At 45.2% G+C, this 20,894-nt stretch overlaps 2 protein-coding genes across 2 annotated transcripts in view; both read left to right on the forward strand.

Moving 5' to 3' along the window:
- Positions 1–3,225, forward strand: part of LOC139366482 (cytoplasmic FMR1 interacting protein 2) — a 46,273-nt gene extending 43,048 nt beyond the window's left edge. Inside the window, exons 29-30 of the mRNA XM_071103995.1 lie at positions 153–300; positions 933–3,225. Of these exons, the coding sequence (XP_070960096.1) occupies positions 153–300; positions 933–1,100 (316 nt within the window). The 3' untranslated portion in view covers positions 1,101–3,225. The remainder of the gene's footprint in view (positions 1–152; positions 301–932) is intronic.
- A 291-nt stretch (positions 3,226–3,516) lies between these two features.
- On the forward strand, positions 3,517–20,039 carry LOC139365864 (hyaluronan mediated motility receptor-like). Its single transcript, XM_071102925.1, has 19 exons — positions 3,517–3,562; positions 3,980–4,084; positions 4,251–4,336; positions 8,519–8,596; positions 8,947–9,126; positions 9,515–9,601; positions 9,912–10,023; positions 10,182–10,247; positions 10,342–10,415; positions 12,009–12,082; positions 12,262–12,629; positions 12,832–12,968; positions 13,087–13,322; positions 14,840–14,956; positions 15,526–15,723; positions 17,711–18,388; positions 18,630–18,696; positions 18,890–19,066; positions 19,307–20,039. Exons 1-19 carry the CDS (start codon positions 3,517–3,519, stop codon positions 19,457–19,459), a joined length of 3,039 nt encoding a protein of 1,012 aa, XP_070959026.1. The 3' UTR covers positions 19,460–20,039.
- The last annotated feature ends 855 nt before the right edge of the window (positions 20,040–20,894 follow it).

The following is a 20,894-nucleotide window of genomic DNA, read 5'->3' on the forward strand; positions in this document are numbered from 1 at the left end:
TGTAGTCCTCTCAGGGCACCAAAGACTTTACTGCAGATTTACAGTAGTAGATAAACCCATCAATCAAGCTTGATTTGTAAAGTGTTTCCTACAAATGCAAAGTACTTACTAAGTTAGTAACAGCAAGCCGTCCCTGTGCGTGTCCTCTGCAGGCAGTGTTTTGGTGATGGGCTGAACTGGGCAGGCTGCTCCATCATCGTGCTGTTGGGTCAGCAGCGCCGCTTCGACCTGTTTGACTTCTGCTACCACCTGCTCAAGGTGCAGAGGCAGGACGGCAAGGATGAGATCATCAAGAACGTGGTGGGTACACACTGACGCTACGCACGCATCTACACACTTTTAACCAGCATGCTAGCACAGAAATAAGAAGGGATTTAGGGCACAGGTGGTGGCACCTTAATTGGAGAGGACAGGCTCGTAATGGCTGGAGCAGAATCAGTAGAATGGTATCAAATACATCATAGTTTCCATGTGTTAGATGCCTTTCCATTCGCTCCATTCCAGCCATTTATTATGAGCTGTCCTCCCCTCAGCAGCCTCCACTGATTTAGGGATATGTCAACTGCTGATTTTTTTTTTTTTTTTTACGAGAAAGATTGATATGGGGAGAGGAAGCTCATCATCTTTGTGGCAAGATCTTGGCTACTACAATCCTGGTCTGTGGTCTGTGGTTTTAATTCTATCATACGATTCAAACCCTCCCTCCCTCTCTCTCGCTATCCCTCTCTCTCGCTATCCGTCTCTCTCGCTATCCCTCCCTCCCTCCCTCCCTCCCTCCCTCCCTCCCTCCCTCCCTCCCTCCCTCCCTCCCTCCCTCTATCCCTCCCTCTATCCCTCCCTCTATCCCTCCCTCTATCCCTCTCTCCCTCCCTCTATCCCTCTCTCCCTCCCTCTATCCCTCTCTCCCTCTATCCCTCCCTCTCTCTCCACAGCCGCTGAAGAAGATGGCTGATCGGATCAGGAAGTACCAGATCCTGAACAATGAGATCTTTGCCATCCTTAACAAGTACATGAAGGCTGTGGAGACCGATAGTTCCACCGTGGAGCATGTCCGCTGCTTCCAGCCACCTATACACCAGTCCCTGGCCACAACGTGCTGAGAAGAACATACACACACAGTACAAATACACACACACCAACCCAAATCATCACCACACACTCTGCCTTTCTTTGATCTTTTACTCAGACTCTCAGAGCCTTAGGATTCCAGAGTTCTGTATGACTGTACACCATTTGGGCACAAAATATTCCATACCAATGACATTCCAGATTGCATTCTAAAATGCAATTGTCTTGGAACTTTTGGTGGGAACATAGCATCCATAAAAAGTCTAAATCTCAAACGTAGTTTTCTGAACTCCAGTCTAAAACCACAGTCTAGTTTTTCGAGTTGTGGGTGTTTCCAGATGTTTTTCTGTTCTCAAACCCATGTGACTCTCACACCCAACATGCCTTCTCCTGTCCCAAGAGATATATGTCACATGGATGTCCTCAGTAACACACAACTGCCAATCCTGAGTGGTTACAGATCTGCAGTACCACTCAGCTTCCCCTCTAGTCACAATCAACAGTCTCAGATATCTCTGAGAAACCATCTAGTGAGCAACAACAATCAACCTACATAAAAGATGATAGATATGCTGGAATAATCTCCAAAACCTCAACGCATACAAATAATCAGATTCTGAAATGACCTATAACCTGAGATTATTATTTTGTAGATTACATACGAAAGAGAACCTAACGGCTATTTATTGAATTGCTTATTGAAGTCCACACAGGTGCTAAGTATTACGATGATACTTAATAACACCAATGTCATCAGTGTAATTCCCCCCCCATAACATCCATGATATGATCATCACACAAGTCAACAAAATAATTAATGAATCCCAGAAGCTAACACAGGAGTGCCCCAAATGGAATCCTATTCCTTATAAAGTGCACTACTTTTGACCAGCGCCTACAGGGCTCTGGTCAAAGGTAATGCACTATATAGAGAATAGGGTTCCATTTGTATGCAGCCCAAATCTCCCTGGACATACCCAAGCATAGTAAACCAGTGTCATAGGAGTAGTTAGCCACACCTCACCTCTTCTCTCCTCACACAACCCTACTGTTTCACAACAAGGACACTTGACTGCATAACAAGGACACTTGACTGCATAACAAGGACACTTGACTGCATAACAAGGACACTGCTTTTCTGAGTTGATTTTATTTATTTTTACCCATATTTTGGGGGTTTTAGCCTCTTGAGTGTATTTTTATTCTGTTCCATTGTAAATTTCACTGTTGAACTAAAAAGAGAAGTTGAGTGTTGTAATTCTTATTGTTTTTAATTAATTATTGATAATTACATTTTTCATCCTTGGTATAACTTGCCTCTTCTGATGAGAAACCTCACCTACTGTCTTGTCAGTTTATTGAAACGTTTTTATATTCTGTATGTGCGCTTATTAGTGTTATTATTTATCATTTTACAAATTATTGACATCATCTGCGCTAATGTGTTTTATTTGAGTTTTTTTTCTGTAATAAAACATTAGAAATACTTCTTGATTGTAAAATAAAAAAAGAGGCCAGGATGATGTTACTGTATTAGATTTGTTCAGAGAGTGAATGGGACCAAGCGAACTCCTGTAGAGTTCATTCCCTCCTATAGAAGAAGATATAAAGTAGTTGCCTTTTTCCAGTTTAGGTACGAAATACACACCAGAAATGGAGAAAGGGACCTTTCCTAAATGTATTCACTATTGTTTGACTTTTTTCCCCTTTAGCTTAAGCAGTGTTATCAAAATATTTTGTCCCAGTTTTTTATTCTTATGAAGGAAAATGATCGTTACATCAATGAAGGAGCAACCACATTTTCAGTTTCCCCTTTCTGTTTAATTTGTTATTGTTCCAATGGTCCTTTTTGTTATATTTATTCACACAACTACACTTTTATTGTTCATTCAATGGGTGAATATGTTAAGTAAAAGTTATCAATGCATCATTTTCAAACCTTTGGCATGAAAAGAAAAGCGATATATTGTCATTACGGATACATTTGTGACCTTAAGTTTTTGTGATGATATTAATAATATTGTTGTACAAGTGATCATGTTTTGAAATACAAAAATTAGAAAATAAGAATATAAAGATGTACAACGAATGGTCCTGCAAAAGGAAATTAAATTGTTGTATTTCCATTAAATAAATGTCTAACTAAAGTTTTATTAAGAATCATGTATGACCGTGTACATTGTAATTTAAAAAATACTAAATATATTTGAATATAGCCACAGTGATCATGAGGAGAAGGAGGGGCTGGTGGGCGCTGGCGGAAGTCTAATTTCCTCTGCCCTGATTGGTTAAGTATGTGTCGTCTCTTTTCTGATTGGTTTTGAAATTTCACAGGGGCTCGGTTTGTGTTGATATTTTGAATTTGGAGCGCTGCTTTGGCACTTATCGTGACCAGCTATAACTTAAACTGTAACTACCGATTTTCTAGTCAACTATTTCTTCCAAACCATGCCTTTTTCAAGAGCTCCAGTGAAGCGATTTAATGAAAATATCGGTAAATTAATTGAGCGAACCTAGCCAACTAACTTAACTTGTTGCTTTTGCCAAACAGTTAATATAACGTTAGCGCTGATCTAGCTAACGTAGCTGTCCAACAATATTTTGTATAACATTGTTTACTAGCTAGCTAACGTATTGTTGGTTTGGTAACTAGCTAGGAATGCCAAACCTTACTCCGTTTCAAGCAAAGGGCAAAATATCCATGTCGGTTACGTTAGCTACATGACATGTTAGCTAGCTAATTAGATAGCCAGCCCACAGCGTTTACACAGGCAGCCCAATTCTACTATTTTTCTCACTAATTTGTCGTTTGACCAATCCGTTATTTTTTTACAATAATTTAGCAAAATATGGGAATTGGGCTACCTGTGTAAACGCAGGCTAAGTCTTGTTTTCAACACGTTTTGTTCAGGCTGCGCCCCAGCACCGAGCACCTACGAGCTGAAACCAGGAGAGGTGAAGGGACCTGCCTCTTTCCTCCGGTCAGAGCGCTTCAAACTGCTCAAGGCCAGTGATGGTAAGTTTAACTGTCAAACAACTGAAGTTTTAGTCAAAAAAATACCTCATACTATTGACAATAGATCTATATTTAAACATTTATGATTTAGACTGTCATTAAACCTAGATGTGTTTTTACTTTCTACACCATTCTAATTTCCAAATTCCCTTCCCTCCCAACTCAGCTCCCAGCATCCTACCACCACCTCCTTCTAAAGATGTGCCCACGTCACCTGTGGCTGTGCGTAGGACCATGTCTGTGAATGGACTGGTAAGTTGGTGTTCACACAATAATCACATTGTTCCTGGTTGGCACAGCCACACCATCAAGATAACCTTGAAGTACTGGGGTCTATTCATTAGTCGGATTCTTGCAACGGAAAACCTTTACAATTTTTTTTATTTCACCTTTATTTAACCAGGTAGGCTAGTTGAGAACAAGTTCTCATTTACAACTGCGACCTGGCCAATATAAAGTAAAGCAGTGTGACACAAACAACAACACAGAGTTACACATGGAATAAACAAACATACAGTCAATAACACAATAGAAAAGTCTATATACAGTGTGTGCAAACGAGTTAAGATTAGGGAGGTAAGGCATTAAATAGGCCGTAGTGGCGAAGTAATTACAATTTAGCAATTAAACACGGGAGTGATAGATGTGCAGAAGATTAATGTCCAAGTAGAGATACTGGGGTGCAAAGGAGCAAAAAAAACAAAAACAATATGGGGATGAGGTAGTTGGATGGGCTATTTACAGGTGAGCTATGTACAGGTGCAATGATCTGTAAGCTGCTCTGACAGTTGATGCTTAAAGTTAGTGAGGGAGATATGTGTCTCCAGCTTCATTGATTTTTGCAATTCGTTCCAGTCATTGGCAGCAGAGAACTGGAAGGAAAGGCGGCCAAAGGAGGTGTTGGCTTTGGGGATGACCAGTGAAATATTACTGCTGGCGCGTGTGCTATGGGTGGATGCTGCTATGGTGACCAGTGAGCTGAGATAAGGTGGGGCTTATAGATAACCTGGAGCCAGTGGGTTTGGCGACGAATATGAAGCGAGGGCCAGCCAACGAGAGCATACAGGTCTCAGTGGTGGGTAGTAAATGGGGCTTTGGTGACAAAATGGATGGCACTGTGATAGACTGCATCCAATTTGCTGAGTAGAGTGTTGGAGGCTATTTTATAGATGACATCGCCGAAGTCAAGGATTGGTAGGATAGTCTGTTTTACAAGAGTATGTTTGGCAGCATGAGTGAAGGAAGCTTTGTTACGAAATAGGAAGCCGATTCTAGATTTAATTTTGGATTGGAGATGCTTAAAGTGAGTCTGGAAGGAGAGTTTACAGTCTAACCAGACACCCAGGTATTTGTAGTTGTCCACATATACAAGTCAGAACCGTCAGAGTAGTGATGCTAGACGGGCAGGCAGGTGCCAGCAGCGATCGGTTGAAGAGCATGCATTTAGTTTTACTTGCGTTTAAGAGCAGTTGGAGGCCACGGAAGGAGAGTTGTATGGCATTGAAGCTTGTCTGGAGGTTAGTTAACACAGTGTCCAAAGAAGGGCCAGAAGTATACAGAATGGTGTTGTCTGCGTAGAGGTGGATCAGAGAATCACCAGCAGCAAGAGCGACATCATTGATGTATACAGAGAAAAGAGTCGGCCTGAGAATTGAACCCTGTGGCACCTCCATAGAGACTGCCAGAGGTCCGGACAACAGGCCCTCTGATTTGACACATTGAACTCTGTCTGAGAAGTAGTTGGTGAACCAGGTGAGGCAGTCATTTGAGAAACCAAGGCTGTTGAGTCTGCCGATAAGAATGCGGTGATGGACAGAGTCGAGAACCTTGGCCAGGTCAATGAATATGGCTGCACAGTATTGTCTTTTATCGATGGTGGTTATGATGTCGTTTAGGACCTTGAGCGTGGCTGAGGTGCACCCATGACTAGCTTGGAAACCAGATTGCAATGAGGAGAAGGGCGGTGGGATTCGAAATGGTCACTGATCTGTTTAACTTGACTTTCAAAGACCTTGGAAAGGCAGGGTAGGATAGATATAGGTCTGTAACAGTTTGGGTCTATAGTGTCTCCCCCTTTGAAGAGGGGGATGACTGGCAGCTTTCCAATCTGTAGGGATCTCAGACATTACGAAAGAGGTTGAACAGGCTAGTAATAGGGGTTGCAACAATTGCAGCGGATAATTTTAGAAAGAGGGTTCAGATTGTCTAGCCCAGCTGATTTGTAGGGGTCCAGATTTTGCAACTCTTTCAGAACATCAGCTATCTAGATGTGGGTGAAGGAGAAATGGGGAGGGTCGGGCAAGTTGCTGTGCGGGGTGCAGAGCTGTTGACCGGTGTAGGGGTAGCCAGGTGGAAAGCATGGTCAGCCGTAGAAAAATACTTATTGAAATTCTTGTGGATTTATCAGTGGTGACAGTGTTTGTTTCCTAGCCTTAGTGCAGTGGGCAGCTGGGAGGAGGTGCTCTTATTTTCCATGGACTTTACAGTGTCCCAGAACTTTTGGGAGTTTGTGCTACAGGATGCAAATATCTGTTTTAAAAAGCTTGCCTTTGCTTTCCGAACTGCCTGTGTATATTGGTTCCTAACTTTCCTGAAAAGTTGCATATCGCGTGGGCTATTCGATGCTAATGCAGTACACCACAGGTTGTTTTTGTGCTGGACAAGGGCAGTCAGGTCTGGAGTGAACCAAGGGCTCTATCCGTTCTTGGTTCTACATTTTATTTGAATGGTGCATGCTTATATAAGATAGTGAGGAAAGCACTTTTAAAGAATTACCAGGCATCCTCTACTGACGGAATGAGGTCAATATCCTGGGCCAAGTCAATTAGAAAGACCTGCTCGCTGAAGTGTTTTAGGGAGCGTTTGACATTGATGAGGGTTGGTCGTTTGACCGCAGACCCATTACGGACGCAGGCAATGAGGCAGTGATCGCTAAATACATAGCAGAGGTGTATTTAGAGGGCAGGTTGGTCAGGATGATATCTATGAGGGTGCCCATGTTTACGGATTTGGGGTTGTACCTGGTAGGTTCATTAATAATTTTTGATCGATTGAGTGCATCTAGCTTAGATTGTAGGACGGCCGGGATGTAAGCATGTCCCAGTTTAGGTCACTTGACAGTATGAGTTCTGAAGAGCGATGGGGAGGCAATCAATTCACCTTTGGTGTCCAGGGCACAGCTGGGGGTTGAAGGTGGTCTATAACAAGCGGCAACGGTGAGAGACTTGTTTCTGGAAAGGTGGATTTTTAAAAGTAGAAGCTCAACTTGTTTGGGCACAGACCTGGATAGTAAGACAGAACTCTGCAGGCTATCTCTGTAGTAGATTGCAACTCCACCCCCTTTGGCAGTTCTATCTTGTTGAAAAATGTTATAGTTAGAGATGGACATTTCGTATTTTTGGTGGCCTTCCTAAGCCGGAATTCAGACACGGCTAGGACATCCGGGTTGGCAGAGTGTGCTAAAGCAGTAAATAAAACAAACTTAGGGAGGAGGCTTCTAATGTTAACATGCATGAAACCAAGGCTTTTGCGGTTACAGAAGTCATCAAATGAGAGCACCTGGGAATGGGAGTGGAGCTAGGCGCTGCAGAGCCTGAATTAACCTCTCATCACCAGAGGAGGAGTAGGATAAGGGTACGGCTAAAGGCTATAAGAACTGGTCATCTAGTGCGTTCGGAACAGAGAGTTAAAGGAGCAGGTTTCTGGGCACGGAAGAATAGATTCAAGGCATAATGTACAGACAAGGGTATGGTAGGATGTGAGTGGAGGTAAACCTAGTCATTGACGATGAGAGAGGTTTTGTCTCTAGAGACACTATTTAAACCAGGTGAGATCACTGCATGTGTGGGAGGGGGAACAAAAGAGCTAGCTGAGGCATATTGAGCAGGGCTGGAGGCGCTACAGTGACATAAGACAATTTACTCGAGGAAGCAAACATAATGAAACATGGAGGGACCTACCTGAACTTGTACTTGATCAACTCTAAACGATTTTCGTTTGGTGTAAGCAGTTTGTGTTGCAAAATGTTTTGCAGTGGAATCCGACTAATGAATACACCCTGGTGCTTTAAAGGGATAGTTTGAGATTTTGGCAATGAAGCCCTTTATCAACTTCCCCAGTCAGAAACTCATGGATACTATTTGTATGTCTGTGTCCGGTATGTATGAAGGAAGCCAATGCTTACTAGTGTTAGCACAATGACTGAAAGTCTAGCATGCTAGCTGTTCCCATAGACTTCCAGTAATTGTGCTAATGCTGGTTAGCAATAACACTAGTTGGCGTCTTCCTTCAAATTCAATGCAAAGACATAAAAATGGTATCCATGGGTTCATCTGATGGATAAAAAGCTTAATTGCCAAAATCCTGAACTATCCCTTGAATCCTAATGCAATGGCTCTCCTTTGCGATTAATTCGTCCATTCCTCCTTCACCCAGGTTGACGGGTCCTTGTCAAAGAAAGACAAGAGTGACCTATCGATGCAGATGAAACGGCAGAAACTCCTGGAGAAAGAGGTTGTATAGTTATACAGACTGGTTTGAGGAGCAAATATGTCTTGTCTGTCGCAATAGTCACCGTTATCAGTTGAAGAAAAAAAAAATGTGACAAGATTTATCATTGATGTGGCTAAGTTTCAGTAGCTGTGACCTACAGCAGCTGTTGTGACCTACAGCAGCTGTGACCCACCTTACTGCATGCCTTCATTCTTCAACTAACACACTAACCCCCACCACTGCTGCTGCACCAGGGAGCGGATCTAACCGTAAAAGCCTTGGTTTCATGCATGTTAACAGTAGAAGCCTCTTCCCTAAGTTTGTTTGATTCACTGCTTTAGCACACACTAACCGTCTCCTCCCTCCTGTAGATCCGCTCCCTGGTGCAGCAGCGCGGGGAGCAGGACAGGCGCCTGGTAACCCTGGAGGAGGAGCTGAGGAAGGTGGAGGCCAAGCTGTTGTCTGTGGTCAGGGAGAAGACTGGTCTGGCAGCTAACGTCACCACCCTGGAGAGAGAGTTCAAGAAGACTAACGACTTCCTCAAGAACAAGGTAATGTGGTGTTTGATGGTACAATCAAGAGTTGGCATGCTCATCTCAATGGGCTGCTTTTCCACTGATTTGGCCTAATCCTGGAGTTAAAAGCTATTTCAATGGAGAATCTCCTTTTAGAATTATTTTTAGTCTTGGACTAGGCTTAATCTGTGTCTGGGCAACCGGCCCAATGGTCTTAAAGCAAAAGTCTTTAGCTACAGGGTTAAAAAGGTATAAACTGGTTGTTATGGTTATAGGTTATGTGTCATCTGGGTCTAGTTGACAAAGCAATACTTCCACCCTACTATCGGCTACTACCCTAGCTTGTCCAATAACAGATGTTCACATTTTCTGTTTGTACCTTGTTTTGTAAATGTCTGACTGTGTTGTCGTTGTGTTCCTCTAGGTTTCTGCAGACACAACTAAGAAGCGATTCCAGTTTATGTCTATGGAGCTGATGGAGGCAAGAAACAAACTGGATGTCAAGGACAAGGTACGACACCTGGGACACGTCCGTGGTACGCAGCGTTTTCTTATATTCACATTGAAATACGCTATGTAGAGTAAGTTACACGTCGGCTCTATTCATCGCATTTCTATCTGCAATGTTTGGTTACTCAAAGTGACCCTTTTCACACACAATTTATTATCCTGACTATATATCGGAGTTTGCCTTGCCTACATCTCGCTCTAAATCAAATTGTGTGCTGATATTGTGTTTTTGTTCAGGAGCTGTGTTTCCTGCATGTGTAGTGTCTCTGAGCAGTGTGGTTGGTTGAGTGACATTTGTGTTGTCCTATAAGGAGCTGAGTTTCCTGCAGATCAGTACAGTGGGCCAGGTGATGTTGCTGGAGACAGACCTGGAGGCAGCCAGAGCTACACTCACCACCCTGAGGGAGAGGAACGAGGACCTGGGTGAGACCACCTGACCTCACTGACACAGCATCGTTAGCCTGCCTAGTTATTATCAATCAATTAAACGTTATAAACAGCACATCTATTTAAAAGATGTTTAGCTCGAAGTGCTGTGCCTCTAAGAAATGTTTTTGAAATGTAATGTTTCGTTTTCACAGCGGACCTCCACCACGACACCAAAGTCCACAACGAGGGGCTGGAGAATGAGATGGGTACACTGCAAGGTAAGTAGTTTGTCTCTGTGTGTCCATTCTCCCATCCCTTTCTGTATAATTAGATAGCATCATTCTAACAATGTTCTGTATCCCTGTCTCTCAGTTGTGATCCAGGAGCTGAGAGAGGAGGTCAATGTTCTACAGGGTTACCTGGACACAGCCAACGACCACATCCAGGTATAAACATATACTGGTCACTGAGGGAAGAAACATGTATCTAGTGTATCTATCCTATCTACAGCTGAAGTCAGAAGTTTACATACACTTAGGTTGGAGTCATTAAAACTCGTTTTTCAACCACTCCACAAATTTCTTCTTAACAAACTATAGTTTTGGCAAGTCGGCTTGGACATCTACTTTGTGCATGACACAAGTCATTTTTCCAACAATTGTTTACAGACAGATTATTTCACTTCTAATTCACTATCACAAATTCATTGGGTCAGAAGTTTACATACACTAAGTTGACTGTGCCTTTAAACAGCTTGGAAAATTCCAGAAAATTATGCCATGCCTTTAGAAGCTTCTTATAGGCTAATTTACATAATTTGAGTCAATTGGAGGTGTACCTGTGGATGTATTTTAAGTCCTACCTTCAAACTTTGCTTGACATCTTGGGAAAATCAAAAGAAATGAGCCAAGACCTTAGAAAAACAATTGTAGACCTCCACAAGTCTGGTTAATCTTTGGGAGCAATTTCCAAATGCCTGAAGGTACACGTTCATCTGTACAAACAATAGTATGCAAGTATAAACACCATGGGTACACGCAGCCATCATACCACTCAGGAAGGAGACGCGTTCTGTCTCCTAGAGATGAATGTACTTTGGTGCGAAAAGTTCCAATCAATCCCAGAACAACAGCAAAGGACCTTGTGAAGATGCTGGAGGAAATGGGTACAAAAGTATCTATATCCACAGTAAAACAAGTCCTATATTGACAACTCGAAAGGCCACTCAGCAAGGAAGAAGCCACTGCTCCAAAATCGCCATAGAAAAGCCCGACTACAGTTTGCAACTGCACATGGGGACAAAGATTGTACTTCTTGGAGAAATGTTCTCTGGTCTGATGAAACAAAATAGAACTGTTTGGCCATAATGACCATTGTTTTTTTGGGAGGACAAAGGGGGAGGCTTGCAAGCCGAGGAACACCATCCCAACCGTGAAGCACGGGGGTGGCAGCATTATGTTGTGTAGGTGCTTTGCTGCAGGAGGGACTGGTGCACTTCACAAAATAGATGGCATCATGAGGTAGGAAAAGCATACTTCCAAAGTTGTGGAAAAATGGCTTAAGGACAACAGTCAAGGTATTGGAGTGGCCATCACAAAGCCCTGTCGTCAATCCTATAGAACATTTGTGGGCAGAACTGAAAAAGTGTGTGCGAGCAAGGAGGCCTACAAACCTGACTCAGTTACACCAACTCTGTTAGGAAGAATGGGCCAAAATGCATCAACTTATTGTGGAAGGCTACCCGAAACGTTTGATCGAAGTTAAACAATTTAAAGGCAATGCTACCACATACTAATGGAGTGTATTGAATCTGCAGACCCACTGGGAATTGTGAAACTGAGTTTAAATGTATTTGGCTAAGGTGTATGTAAACTTCCGACTTCAACTGTATCTATCCTAACACAATACTGTTTACTGAAGGAAGAAATGTGTATGGAGAAACTACTTGAATAGTCCATGATCGTGCTTACATCGGGATGTGGAAATGATAATTTAGAGGTAGTTCTAAACTGTTATAACATACTGTTATGTCTCCTTAGGACCTGCGTATGAAGCTTTGTGAGAAGACAGAGATGGAGAACAGCATGTCTGAGTCTCAGCACGAGAAACTGGGGTGAGCAAATGCACATCTCTTCCCTGAACAACTGCTTTCAGAATAATTTAAATTAATAGCTTTATTTGTGAAGAATGCTGTCCTCTCGACCTCTTCATATGTCTCTCTGTGTTGAAATTGATGACATCAGTTCCCTAATGGTCTTGGTTGACATGCAAAACAAAAGCATTTGATCTCAGTCATCTTGAGCAGCGGCTGGAGCAGTGCACCGCGGAGCTCCGGATCTCTCAGAACATTCTCCGTCAGAAGGAGGAGGAGTCAGAGAAAGGTCAACAGGACCTGCAGGCTTCCCGGGATGCATTGCAGGAGACTGAGAAGCTTCTGGAGTGGCGAGAGGCGGAGCTGACGTCCTCCCAGAAGGCATTGGGAGATATGGAAACACAGATGCAGCGGGCCAACCAGGAAATGTCTGACTCCCAGAGTGCAGTGCGGCAACAGGATGCGGAGGTAGTGCGTCTGAGGGAAGTGCTGTGGAGGACAGTGAAGGAGCTGGATGAGAGAATGGCTCATCTGGGAGAGAAGTGCAAAATCCTGGAGGAGGAGAGAAGTAAACAAATACATACAGCCCTACTCCCTAATTATATTACTGACATACCCTAAACTAATGGGAAGAATGGGTCTAATGGGAACTTATCTTGAGCAGATTTATCAGGAATTATCAGGAAGAGTCAGGGTTTTGGGGAAATGTCTCCAGGTTGCTGTTATCAGTGTTGGCTCTATACCAAGTGTCTGTGTGTATCTGTCTTTAGATAGGGGCCAGGGGAGAGTGGAGGAGCTGACTACAGAGCTGAGCCTCCTGCAGGAGAACTGGAGGAGTGAGAAGGAGGTGCAGGAGCAGCTGGCGCAGGCGCACACCTCCCTGACTGAGGAGCTGAAGAAGGAAAAGGTTAGTGGCGTTGGGGGTGACTTGGCTCCAATATGGCCCCCATTTAAAATCCCACACCTGACTCTGCAGAGTAGAATACTCACCTACTTACTGGTTCTGTGTCTCTCTTTCTCCCCAGGAGCGTGCAGCCTCCCTGGCCTCGGGATTGGAGAGAGTTAGGGAGGAGACCGAGGACGAGAGGAAACAGTTGGAGGATGAGTTGGAGGAGGCTCTAGTGGAGCTGTCAGTTCTGGAGTTGCAGGAAGAGAGGAGGGAGGAGGAGGAGAAGAGGAGAGAGGAGGCCTTACAGAGTTTCCAGCAGGAGAAGACTGAGATGGAGAGGGAACTGACTGAGACCAGAGCACTGCTAGACAGGTGAGGGGGGGGGGGGGGGGTTGGAAGCGGGGGGGGGGGGGATTAGAACTAAACTGAGAGAATGAATGAATAAAACAGGCTCTGTCGGGTTTGAAATAGTGTTTTAATTTTTTTTTAAGTATCTTGACTGGAGTTGCCGTGTAGTTTAGCTGCAGTCAGACTGGACTCAATCAATGATCTTGTATCCCAAATAGTTACTCATTATGCAGGGCTTTTTTTAGCCACCAAATAAAATGCATTATTATCATTATTATTGCTACCATAGAGAATCAGACATAAATGTAGGCTTCACTCTGTCTATTGGCTTCTTTGCATATTCAAGTCTGTCTCAAAATACAGCACTGCCCCTTTAAGGCTCTTCTGGAGGATGGTTGGCCACCCTTCATAGCCTATAAAATACTGCAACATTACAATTACAACCAAATGCTTTTTGTCTTCATAAAATAATTGCCTCGTTCAATTAATCAGGGATCAAATTGCTATGGTAGGCTACTTCTAAGCAAGACAACTAATTAAGACATGCGTATCTATAACCTTGTATGGCTAAAATATTCTATGGTAATGATTATCACTGAATGATGAAAATATTGGAATAAAGTAGGCTAATGTAGTTGAAGGCATCTCACATGTGTTGCTTACTGAAACTCCCAAAGTCACCTGACTGTTAATAAATGAAAGCAGTAGCTGCGTGTGGAATAGAGGGTCCTTTCAGCACTGTATTGATTGAGACAGCCTCACCGCTCTATGGGACGAGCGTCGGGCCGTCGCGGGTCCCAGAGTCTTCACTAAATCAAACGGTCAGATTTTGGTGGTCATTGAATCTCCGTTTTGGATATTTGATTACAATTCGGATGAGAAAATGTTCGCTGAGGTGAATGCTCATTATCGTCTTTAGTCTAGTTTGCTCATCTCAAGGAGTGTATTATTTTCCTCTTCAGTCGTGTAGTAGCCTGCTCCCGCCCAAACACCCATGACTTGTGTGATAGATTCATCAATCAATGGGATTTTGTTTCACCCAATCGCTGTAAATCTCTGGCTGGGCTAATAAGTGGAGGGGGTACAACCCATCTGTTTGTTGGTTCATCTATCACTGATCAGAAACCTTCAACACCCTACACCTGCTCCCTACTCGGCTTAGAATTTATGCCTGGGCGTAGCTCCTAGCAACCGGCCCTGGTGATTTGAATAAGATACAATACAGTTGTACTCTAATTGCGGTCTGCAGTTACTAAAACATCCATCCAGAGGACGATCTGATCCTATTTCTGATCTGCGTAAAAGTTTCATACTGGGATTTTTATTTTATTTTTCTACTATTACATTCAGACAATTTAAATCTATATTCTGCTTGCCCGACAATTTAAATCTATATTCTGCTTGCCCGACAATTTTCATTTACTTGTCCCGGGCAAGCGGACAGGTGTTAATGTCGAGCCCTGTTATCAAGATTAGGGATAATGCACCTCACCTCTGCTCAAAGTGCTCCTTTCAACGGTGTGAGTTGCATCTCCTTCCAGGAGAAGCAGTGCCGTGGAGGCGTTGGAGAAGGTGCACGGTGCTGAAACGAGGAGGCTGCAGGAGGAACACACCACCTCCCTCAGCAAGATAGGACACATGGCCACTGAACTGGAGAGGTAAGGAGTTGCCCCTGCCCTGTTGTCCAGTACAAATGTGCTTCAAGGGACAGTTTTGTCTTTCACTCTCCTTTCACAAGGAAAAATGTTTCACTCTTGTTTCACTAAAGTTATCTTTTGACAGATAAAAAAAAATGCAGTTTCAGATGTTAAGTGAACTGTCCCTTTAACTTTGGGGCAAAGTATTAGCAGTCATGGCTCTGTAAAGGCAATTTGTGTGGTCAATCCAGAATCTGCAGTGTCAGAACAGCATTTACGGACCGTTCAAGACAGTCCTACTTCTTGTGCCTCGTGGAGCTGAGCTGTTATGAATGAAGTTGTCAAGGAAGTGCGTTTGTGTTTATACAGGATATACTGCCCCCATCTACTGTCAATCAAACCTGCGGCGCTATACAGAGCTATACATTGTTACACAATTTGGGAGGCACACGGTATTGCCGTACGGAGATTGATTTGGCCTCCTGAGCCTCCACAATTGTCATACCCTCCATACAGAGCCTCCGCACTGCATTTCCGGATCGAGCATTAATCGTCTTTAAGACATAAAAATGTGTATTTTATTCCACCAGCACCAGACAGGCCCTGAAGGGAGCAGAGGATAGGAGTAGAGAGCTGGAGGATGAGGTGGAGAGGGTGACAAAGCAGATGGAGAGAGTGAATCAACAGGAGGAGGAGGTGAAAAAGCTGAGAGAGGAGATGGAGGAGGAACAGGAGAAACATCTAGCTAACCAGCAGTGTCAGGAGAAAGCCAGAAAGGAGTATGCAAGGTGAGCTCATCATGAGGCTTCTCAATATCTGGTGATTGAATGTGCATGTTGATGGGATTTTGACTGACTCTCTCTCCCCCCTCTGACTCTTTCGCCCTCCCCCCCTCCATTCTCTCTCCCCCCCTCCATTCTCTCTCCCCCCCTCCATTCTCTCTCCCCCCCTCCATTCTCTCTCCCCCCCTCCATTCTCTCTCCCCCCCTCCATTCTCTCTCCCCCCTCCATTCTCTCTCCCCCCTCTCCATTCTCTCTCTCCCCCCTCCATTCTCTCTCCCCCCCTCCATTCTCTCTCCCCCCCCTCCATTCTCTCTCCCCCCCTCCATTCTCTCTCCCCCCCTCCATTCTCTCTCCCCCCCTCCATTCTCTCTCCCCCCCTCCATTCTCTCTCCCCCCCTCCATTCTCTCTCCCCCCCCATCCATTCTCTCTCCCCCCCTCCATTCTCTCTCCCCCCCTCCATTCTCTCTCCCCCCCTCCATTCTCTCTCCCCCCCTCCATTCTCTCTCTCCCCCCTCCATTCTCTCTCTCCCCCCCTCCATTCTCTCTCTCCCCCCCTCCATTCTCTCTCTCCCCCCCTCCATTCTCTCTCTCCCCCCCTCCATTCTCTCTCTCCCCCCCTCCATTCTCTCTCTCCCCCCCTCCATTCTCTCTCCCCCCTCTCCATTCTCTCTCCCCCCCTCCATTCTCTCTCCCCCCCTCCATTCTCTCTCCCCCCCTCCATTCTCTCTCCCCCCCTCCATTCTCTCTCCCCCCCTCCATTCTCTCTCCCCCCCCATTCTCTCTCCCCCCCTCCATTCTCTCTCTCCCCCCTCCATTCTCTCTCTTCCCCCCTCCATTCTCTCTCCCTCTCTCACCCCCCTCCATTCTCTACTCCCCCCTCTCCATTCTCTCTCTCCCCCTCTCCATTCTCTCTCTCCCCCCTCCATTCTCTCTCTCCCCCCCTCCATTCTCTCTCCCCCCCTCCATTCTCTCTCCCCCCCTCCATTCTCTCTCTCCCCCCCTCCATTCTCTCTCTCCCCCCCTCCATTCTCTCTCTCCCCCCCTCCATTCTCTCTCTCCCCCCCTCCATTCTCTCTCCCCCCCCCTCCATTCTCTCTCCCCCCCCCCTCCATTCTCTCTCCCCCCCCCCTCCATTCTCTCTCTCCCCCCCTCCATTCTCTCTCTCCCCCCCTCCATTCTCTCTCCCCCCCTCCATTCTCTCTCCCCCCCTCCATTCTCTCTCCCCCCCCTCCATTCTCTCTCCCCCCCTCCATTCTCTCTCCCCCCCCCCCATTCTCTCTCCCCCCCCTCCATTCTCTCTCCCCCCCTCCATTCTCTCTCCCCCCCTCCATTCTCTCTCCCCCCCCTCCATTCTCTCTCCCCCCCTCCATTCTCTCTCCCCCCACTCCATTCTCTCTCCCCCACTCCATTCTCTCTCCCCCACTCCATTCTCTCTCTCCCCCACTCCATTCTCTCTCTCCCCCCCTCCATATTCTCTCTCTCCCCCCCTCCATTCTCTCTCTCCCCCCCCCTCCATTCTCTCCCCCCCCCCCTCCATTCTCTCTCCCCCCCCTCCATTCTCTCTCTCCCCCCCTCCATTCTCTCTCTCCCCCCCCTCCATTCTCTCTCTCCCCCCCCTCCATTCTCTCTCTCCCCCCCCTCCATTCTCTCTCTCCCCCCCTCCATTCTCTCTCTCCCCCCCTCCATTCTCTCTCTCCCCCCCTCCATTCTCTCTCTTCCCCCCTCCATTCCCTCTCTCACCCCCCTCCATTCTCTACTCCCCCCTCTCCATTCTCTCTCTCCCCCTCTCCATTCTCTCTCTCCCCCTCTCCATTCTCTCTCTCCCCCTCTCCATTCTCTCTCTCCCCCCCTCCATTCTCTCTCTCCCCCCCTCCATTCTCTCTCTCCCCCCCTCCATTCTCTCTCTTCCCCCCCTCCATTCTCTCTCCCTCTCTCACCCCCCTCCATTCTCTGCTCCCCCCTCTCCATTCTCTCTCTACCCCAATCTCTAGAATTCTGTTGGAGGTACAGACACGTCTATCTCAGAGAGATGATGAAATGAAGAGGGCTGAGGAGGTGCAGAGACAGCTGCATGAGGAGAGGATGGAGAAAGGGGAGGTGCAAAGGCTACTCCAGCAAGCTAGAGAGGAGAAAGAGGAGCTTCAGAGGCTATTTAAGCAAACTAAAGAGGGGGTGCAGAGGCTACTGGAGCAGGAGAAAGGAGAGGGGGAAGTGCAAGGCATGTCAGAGGAGGTGAGGGGTCGAGAGAGACTGGTGGAGGTGGTAGAGGAGGAGAAGCTAACTCTTCAGTGCTTGGTAGGGAAGGTGGAGAAGGAGAAACTGAGTCTTCAAAACCAGTCGGAGAAGATGGAGGACCAGGTAAAGAAATATCTGCCATCTCTAGAGAACCACATGAATGAGGTAGAGAAAGAGAGGGTGACGTTTGAAATAGACAAACAGGGCCTTCAGAACCAGGTAGAACTGATGGAAGAGAAGGTTTCTCTCCAGAGCCAGGTGGATGTGGAGGTGCAGAAGGTTTCTCTCCAGAGCCAGGTGGATGTGGAGGTGCAGGAGGTTTCTCTCCAGAGCCAGGTGGATGTGGTGGTCCAGGAGAAGGTGACTCTCTATTGGGAGATGGAGGAACAGAGAAGAGACTTCCAGAGAATGCTGCTGGAGACTCGAGACAAGAGGTGAGGAGGACCACTGACTGACTGACCGACCGACCTGTATTCATGAACTATCTTAAGGTTGTTTCCCATTTTTAGATTAATTAATAAATACAATTGCATGGACAGGCAGGGAACTGATCCTGGATCAGCACCCTACTCTGAGACTATGAATATGGACCCAGTTCATCAAGTAGAAGACAATGGTATTATAAGACAATAGGCTTTAAATACACTGTTCTAACTCTGTCCTTTCCTCTCTCAGTGATGCAGAGACGGAACACTGGAGGAGACAGTACGAGGAGCTCTACGCCAAGGTCAAGCCCTTCCAGGTCAGTCCACTGCTGCGTTGTGGGAAATGTACTTCATCTGAGTGTTTTCTTATGTGTTGTCAATGTTCAATTATATTCCCCCATAGAATGTAGTATGAGTAGAAGTGGTCATTGACTTAAAGACGGGCCCAATTCACAGTTTTTTAAATTCTATGTTCCCCCATCTCTGCTTCCGGTTGGTTTGGCCCTGCAGGAGCAGCTGAATGGGTTTGCTGCTGAGCGGGAATTGCTACTGAACGAGAACGGGGCGAACCAGGAGGAGCTAACACGGCTAGCGGACGCCTACGCTCGTCTGCTGGGCCACCAGAACCAGAAACAGAAGATCAGACACGTGGTGAAGCTCAAAGATGAGAACATTTCCCTCAAACAGGTCAGTTTGCTGATTTAAATATAAGCATGGGCTATATTGTTTAAAGTAAACAAAATATAGTTATAGTAACAATTCCACTTTAGTTGCCACCAACTTGTGCAGTAGGAGTTTCACCATCATTGTTTTCATATATCCACTTCTTTTAAATCCACGAAGGGACTGGGTGTTGCCAAAAGCTTTTTAGGTGTACTACAGTCATACATGATTGTAAAGCGTGTGTGTGTGTGTGTGTGTGTGTAGGAGCTGTCTAAGCTGCGTGCCCAGGTGTCCCGTCAGAAGAAGGGAGGCCAGCCCCAACGCAGGGTTGACCCCAGCAAAGCCTTCAACAACCAGGACAGCAAGGAGAACCTGCTGCCACACCTCAGACACACCAGCATTTCCTTTAGCGGGTAATTGACAGCTTTTGGACATTTTTTTTAATTGATTTATTATTCTCTTTTTTTAAGACCTAACAACCGGCACACAAACAGTTGGACACATTGTTTGACAGATAATATCCAATCACATCGGCTGCATTGTGGTTTGTTCAAGTTGTCTTATCAATGGCATCACCTCTACTCTGCCTCTGCCTTGAGTTCGTCCTCCCATAGTGGACTTGCAACAACAACATGGTCTGACCTGTGATACACAGCTGTTTTTTTGTGCAGGGGAGAAGTCTTCATGTATTTTATGAATGCTTTTTCTAGTTAAACCTCCCAAGAACTGACAGAAATGTCCACTAATGCCTATTTAACATTGTAAGTCAGGTTAGCTAGCTACAGGTATAGGGTCTTAATTTGAGCCAGTTTGCTACAGCAGGAAAATAATCCTGCAGCAACAGGAAATGTGAATTGTTATGTGGATCATGATTATTGGACATTCTTTTTGGGGTTGATACATTTTTCGGGAGGGAAAATCAAGTCTGAAATTTCAAAGTTGAAATTGCAAACTTCAGAAGACATTTTTAAATCTAGAATATACTACCACCACCTGCCAGGCGCCCCCCCCCCCCCTCATCGGAGGACAAAAAAAATATATATATATAGATATATATTATTTTTTGAACGGAAACTTAAACGTTCTGGGAATTATGTGTAACTTCCTGCATGGTTTAGTGGTGAGGCTGTAGCCTTACAGATCTAGACAGTAGCCAATAGGTTATTGGGGCATTATGTAGGCCTTCCAACAAAACCAATGGAGAAAATCCCATAATATTTTCACATGGAAATAGCTTTTGATTTCTATGATATAGCCTACATGTGATGGTCAATGCAGGTCTACATTGCATGAGACTTACATTATGAAGGGCTTGACATTAATACATGATTTTGTACCTGGTCTGTAACACCGTGGGCCAAATAGGTGACTGTAAATTGTTTTATGATGCAAGAAACCACTTTACAAAATATAATGAATTATTATTACTATACATAGCATTAGACAATGTAGACTAGCCCTCTGCATATGGGCTTATTTACATATTCAAGTCTGTCTCAAAACACAACACTGCCTATTTTTATTAAGACATAAGCTTTTTACCTGGCTGGCTTTTCAAAGACAGCTTGAAATGTAGCCTCCACATTCTGTGGAAGCAGTAGCTCCAGAGATAATCCAAATACACAGTGCATTTGGAAAGCCAGACCTCTTGACTTTTTCATGTTACCTCCTGATTTTTTTTCTTTTAATCTACACACAATACCCCATAATGACAAAGCAAAAGCAGCTTTTAAAAAAACATAACAGAAGTATTCAGACCCTTTACTCAGTACTTTCTTGAATCACCTTGGGCAGCAATTACAGCCTCAAGTATTATTGGGTATGAGACTACAAGCTTGGCACACCTGTATTT

Source organism: Oncorhynchus clarkii, chromosome 14 (assembly GCF_045791955.1).
Source record: "Oncorhynchus clarkii lewisi isolate Uvic-CL-2024 chromosome 14, UVic_Ocla_1.0, whole genome shotgun sequence".
In the NCBI taxonomy this organism is placed as follows: Eukaryota; Metazoa; Chordata; class Actinopteri; order Salmoniformes; family Salmonidae; genus Oncorhynchus; species Oncorhynchus clarkii.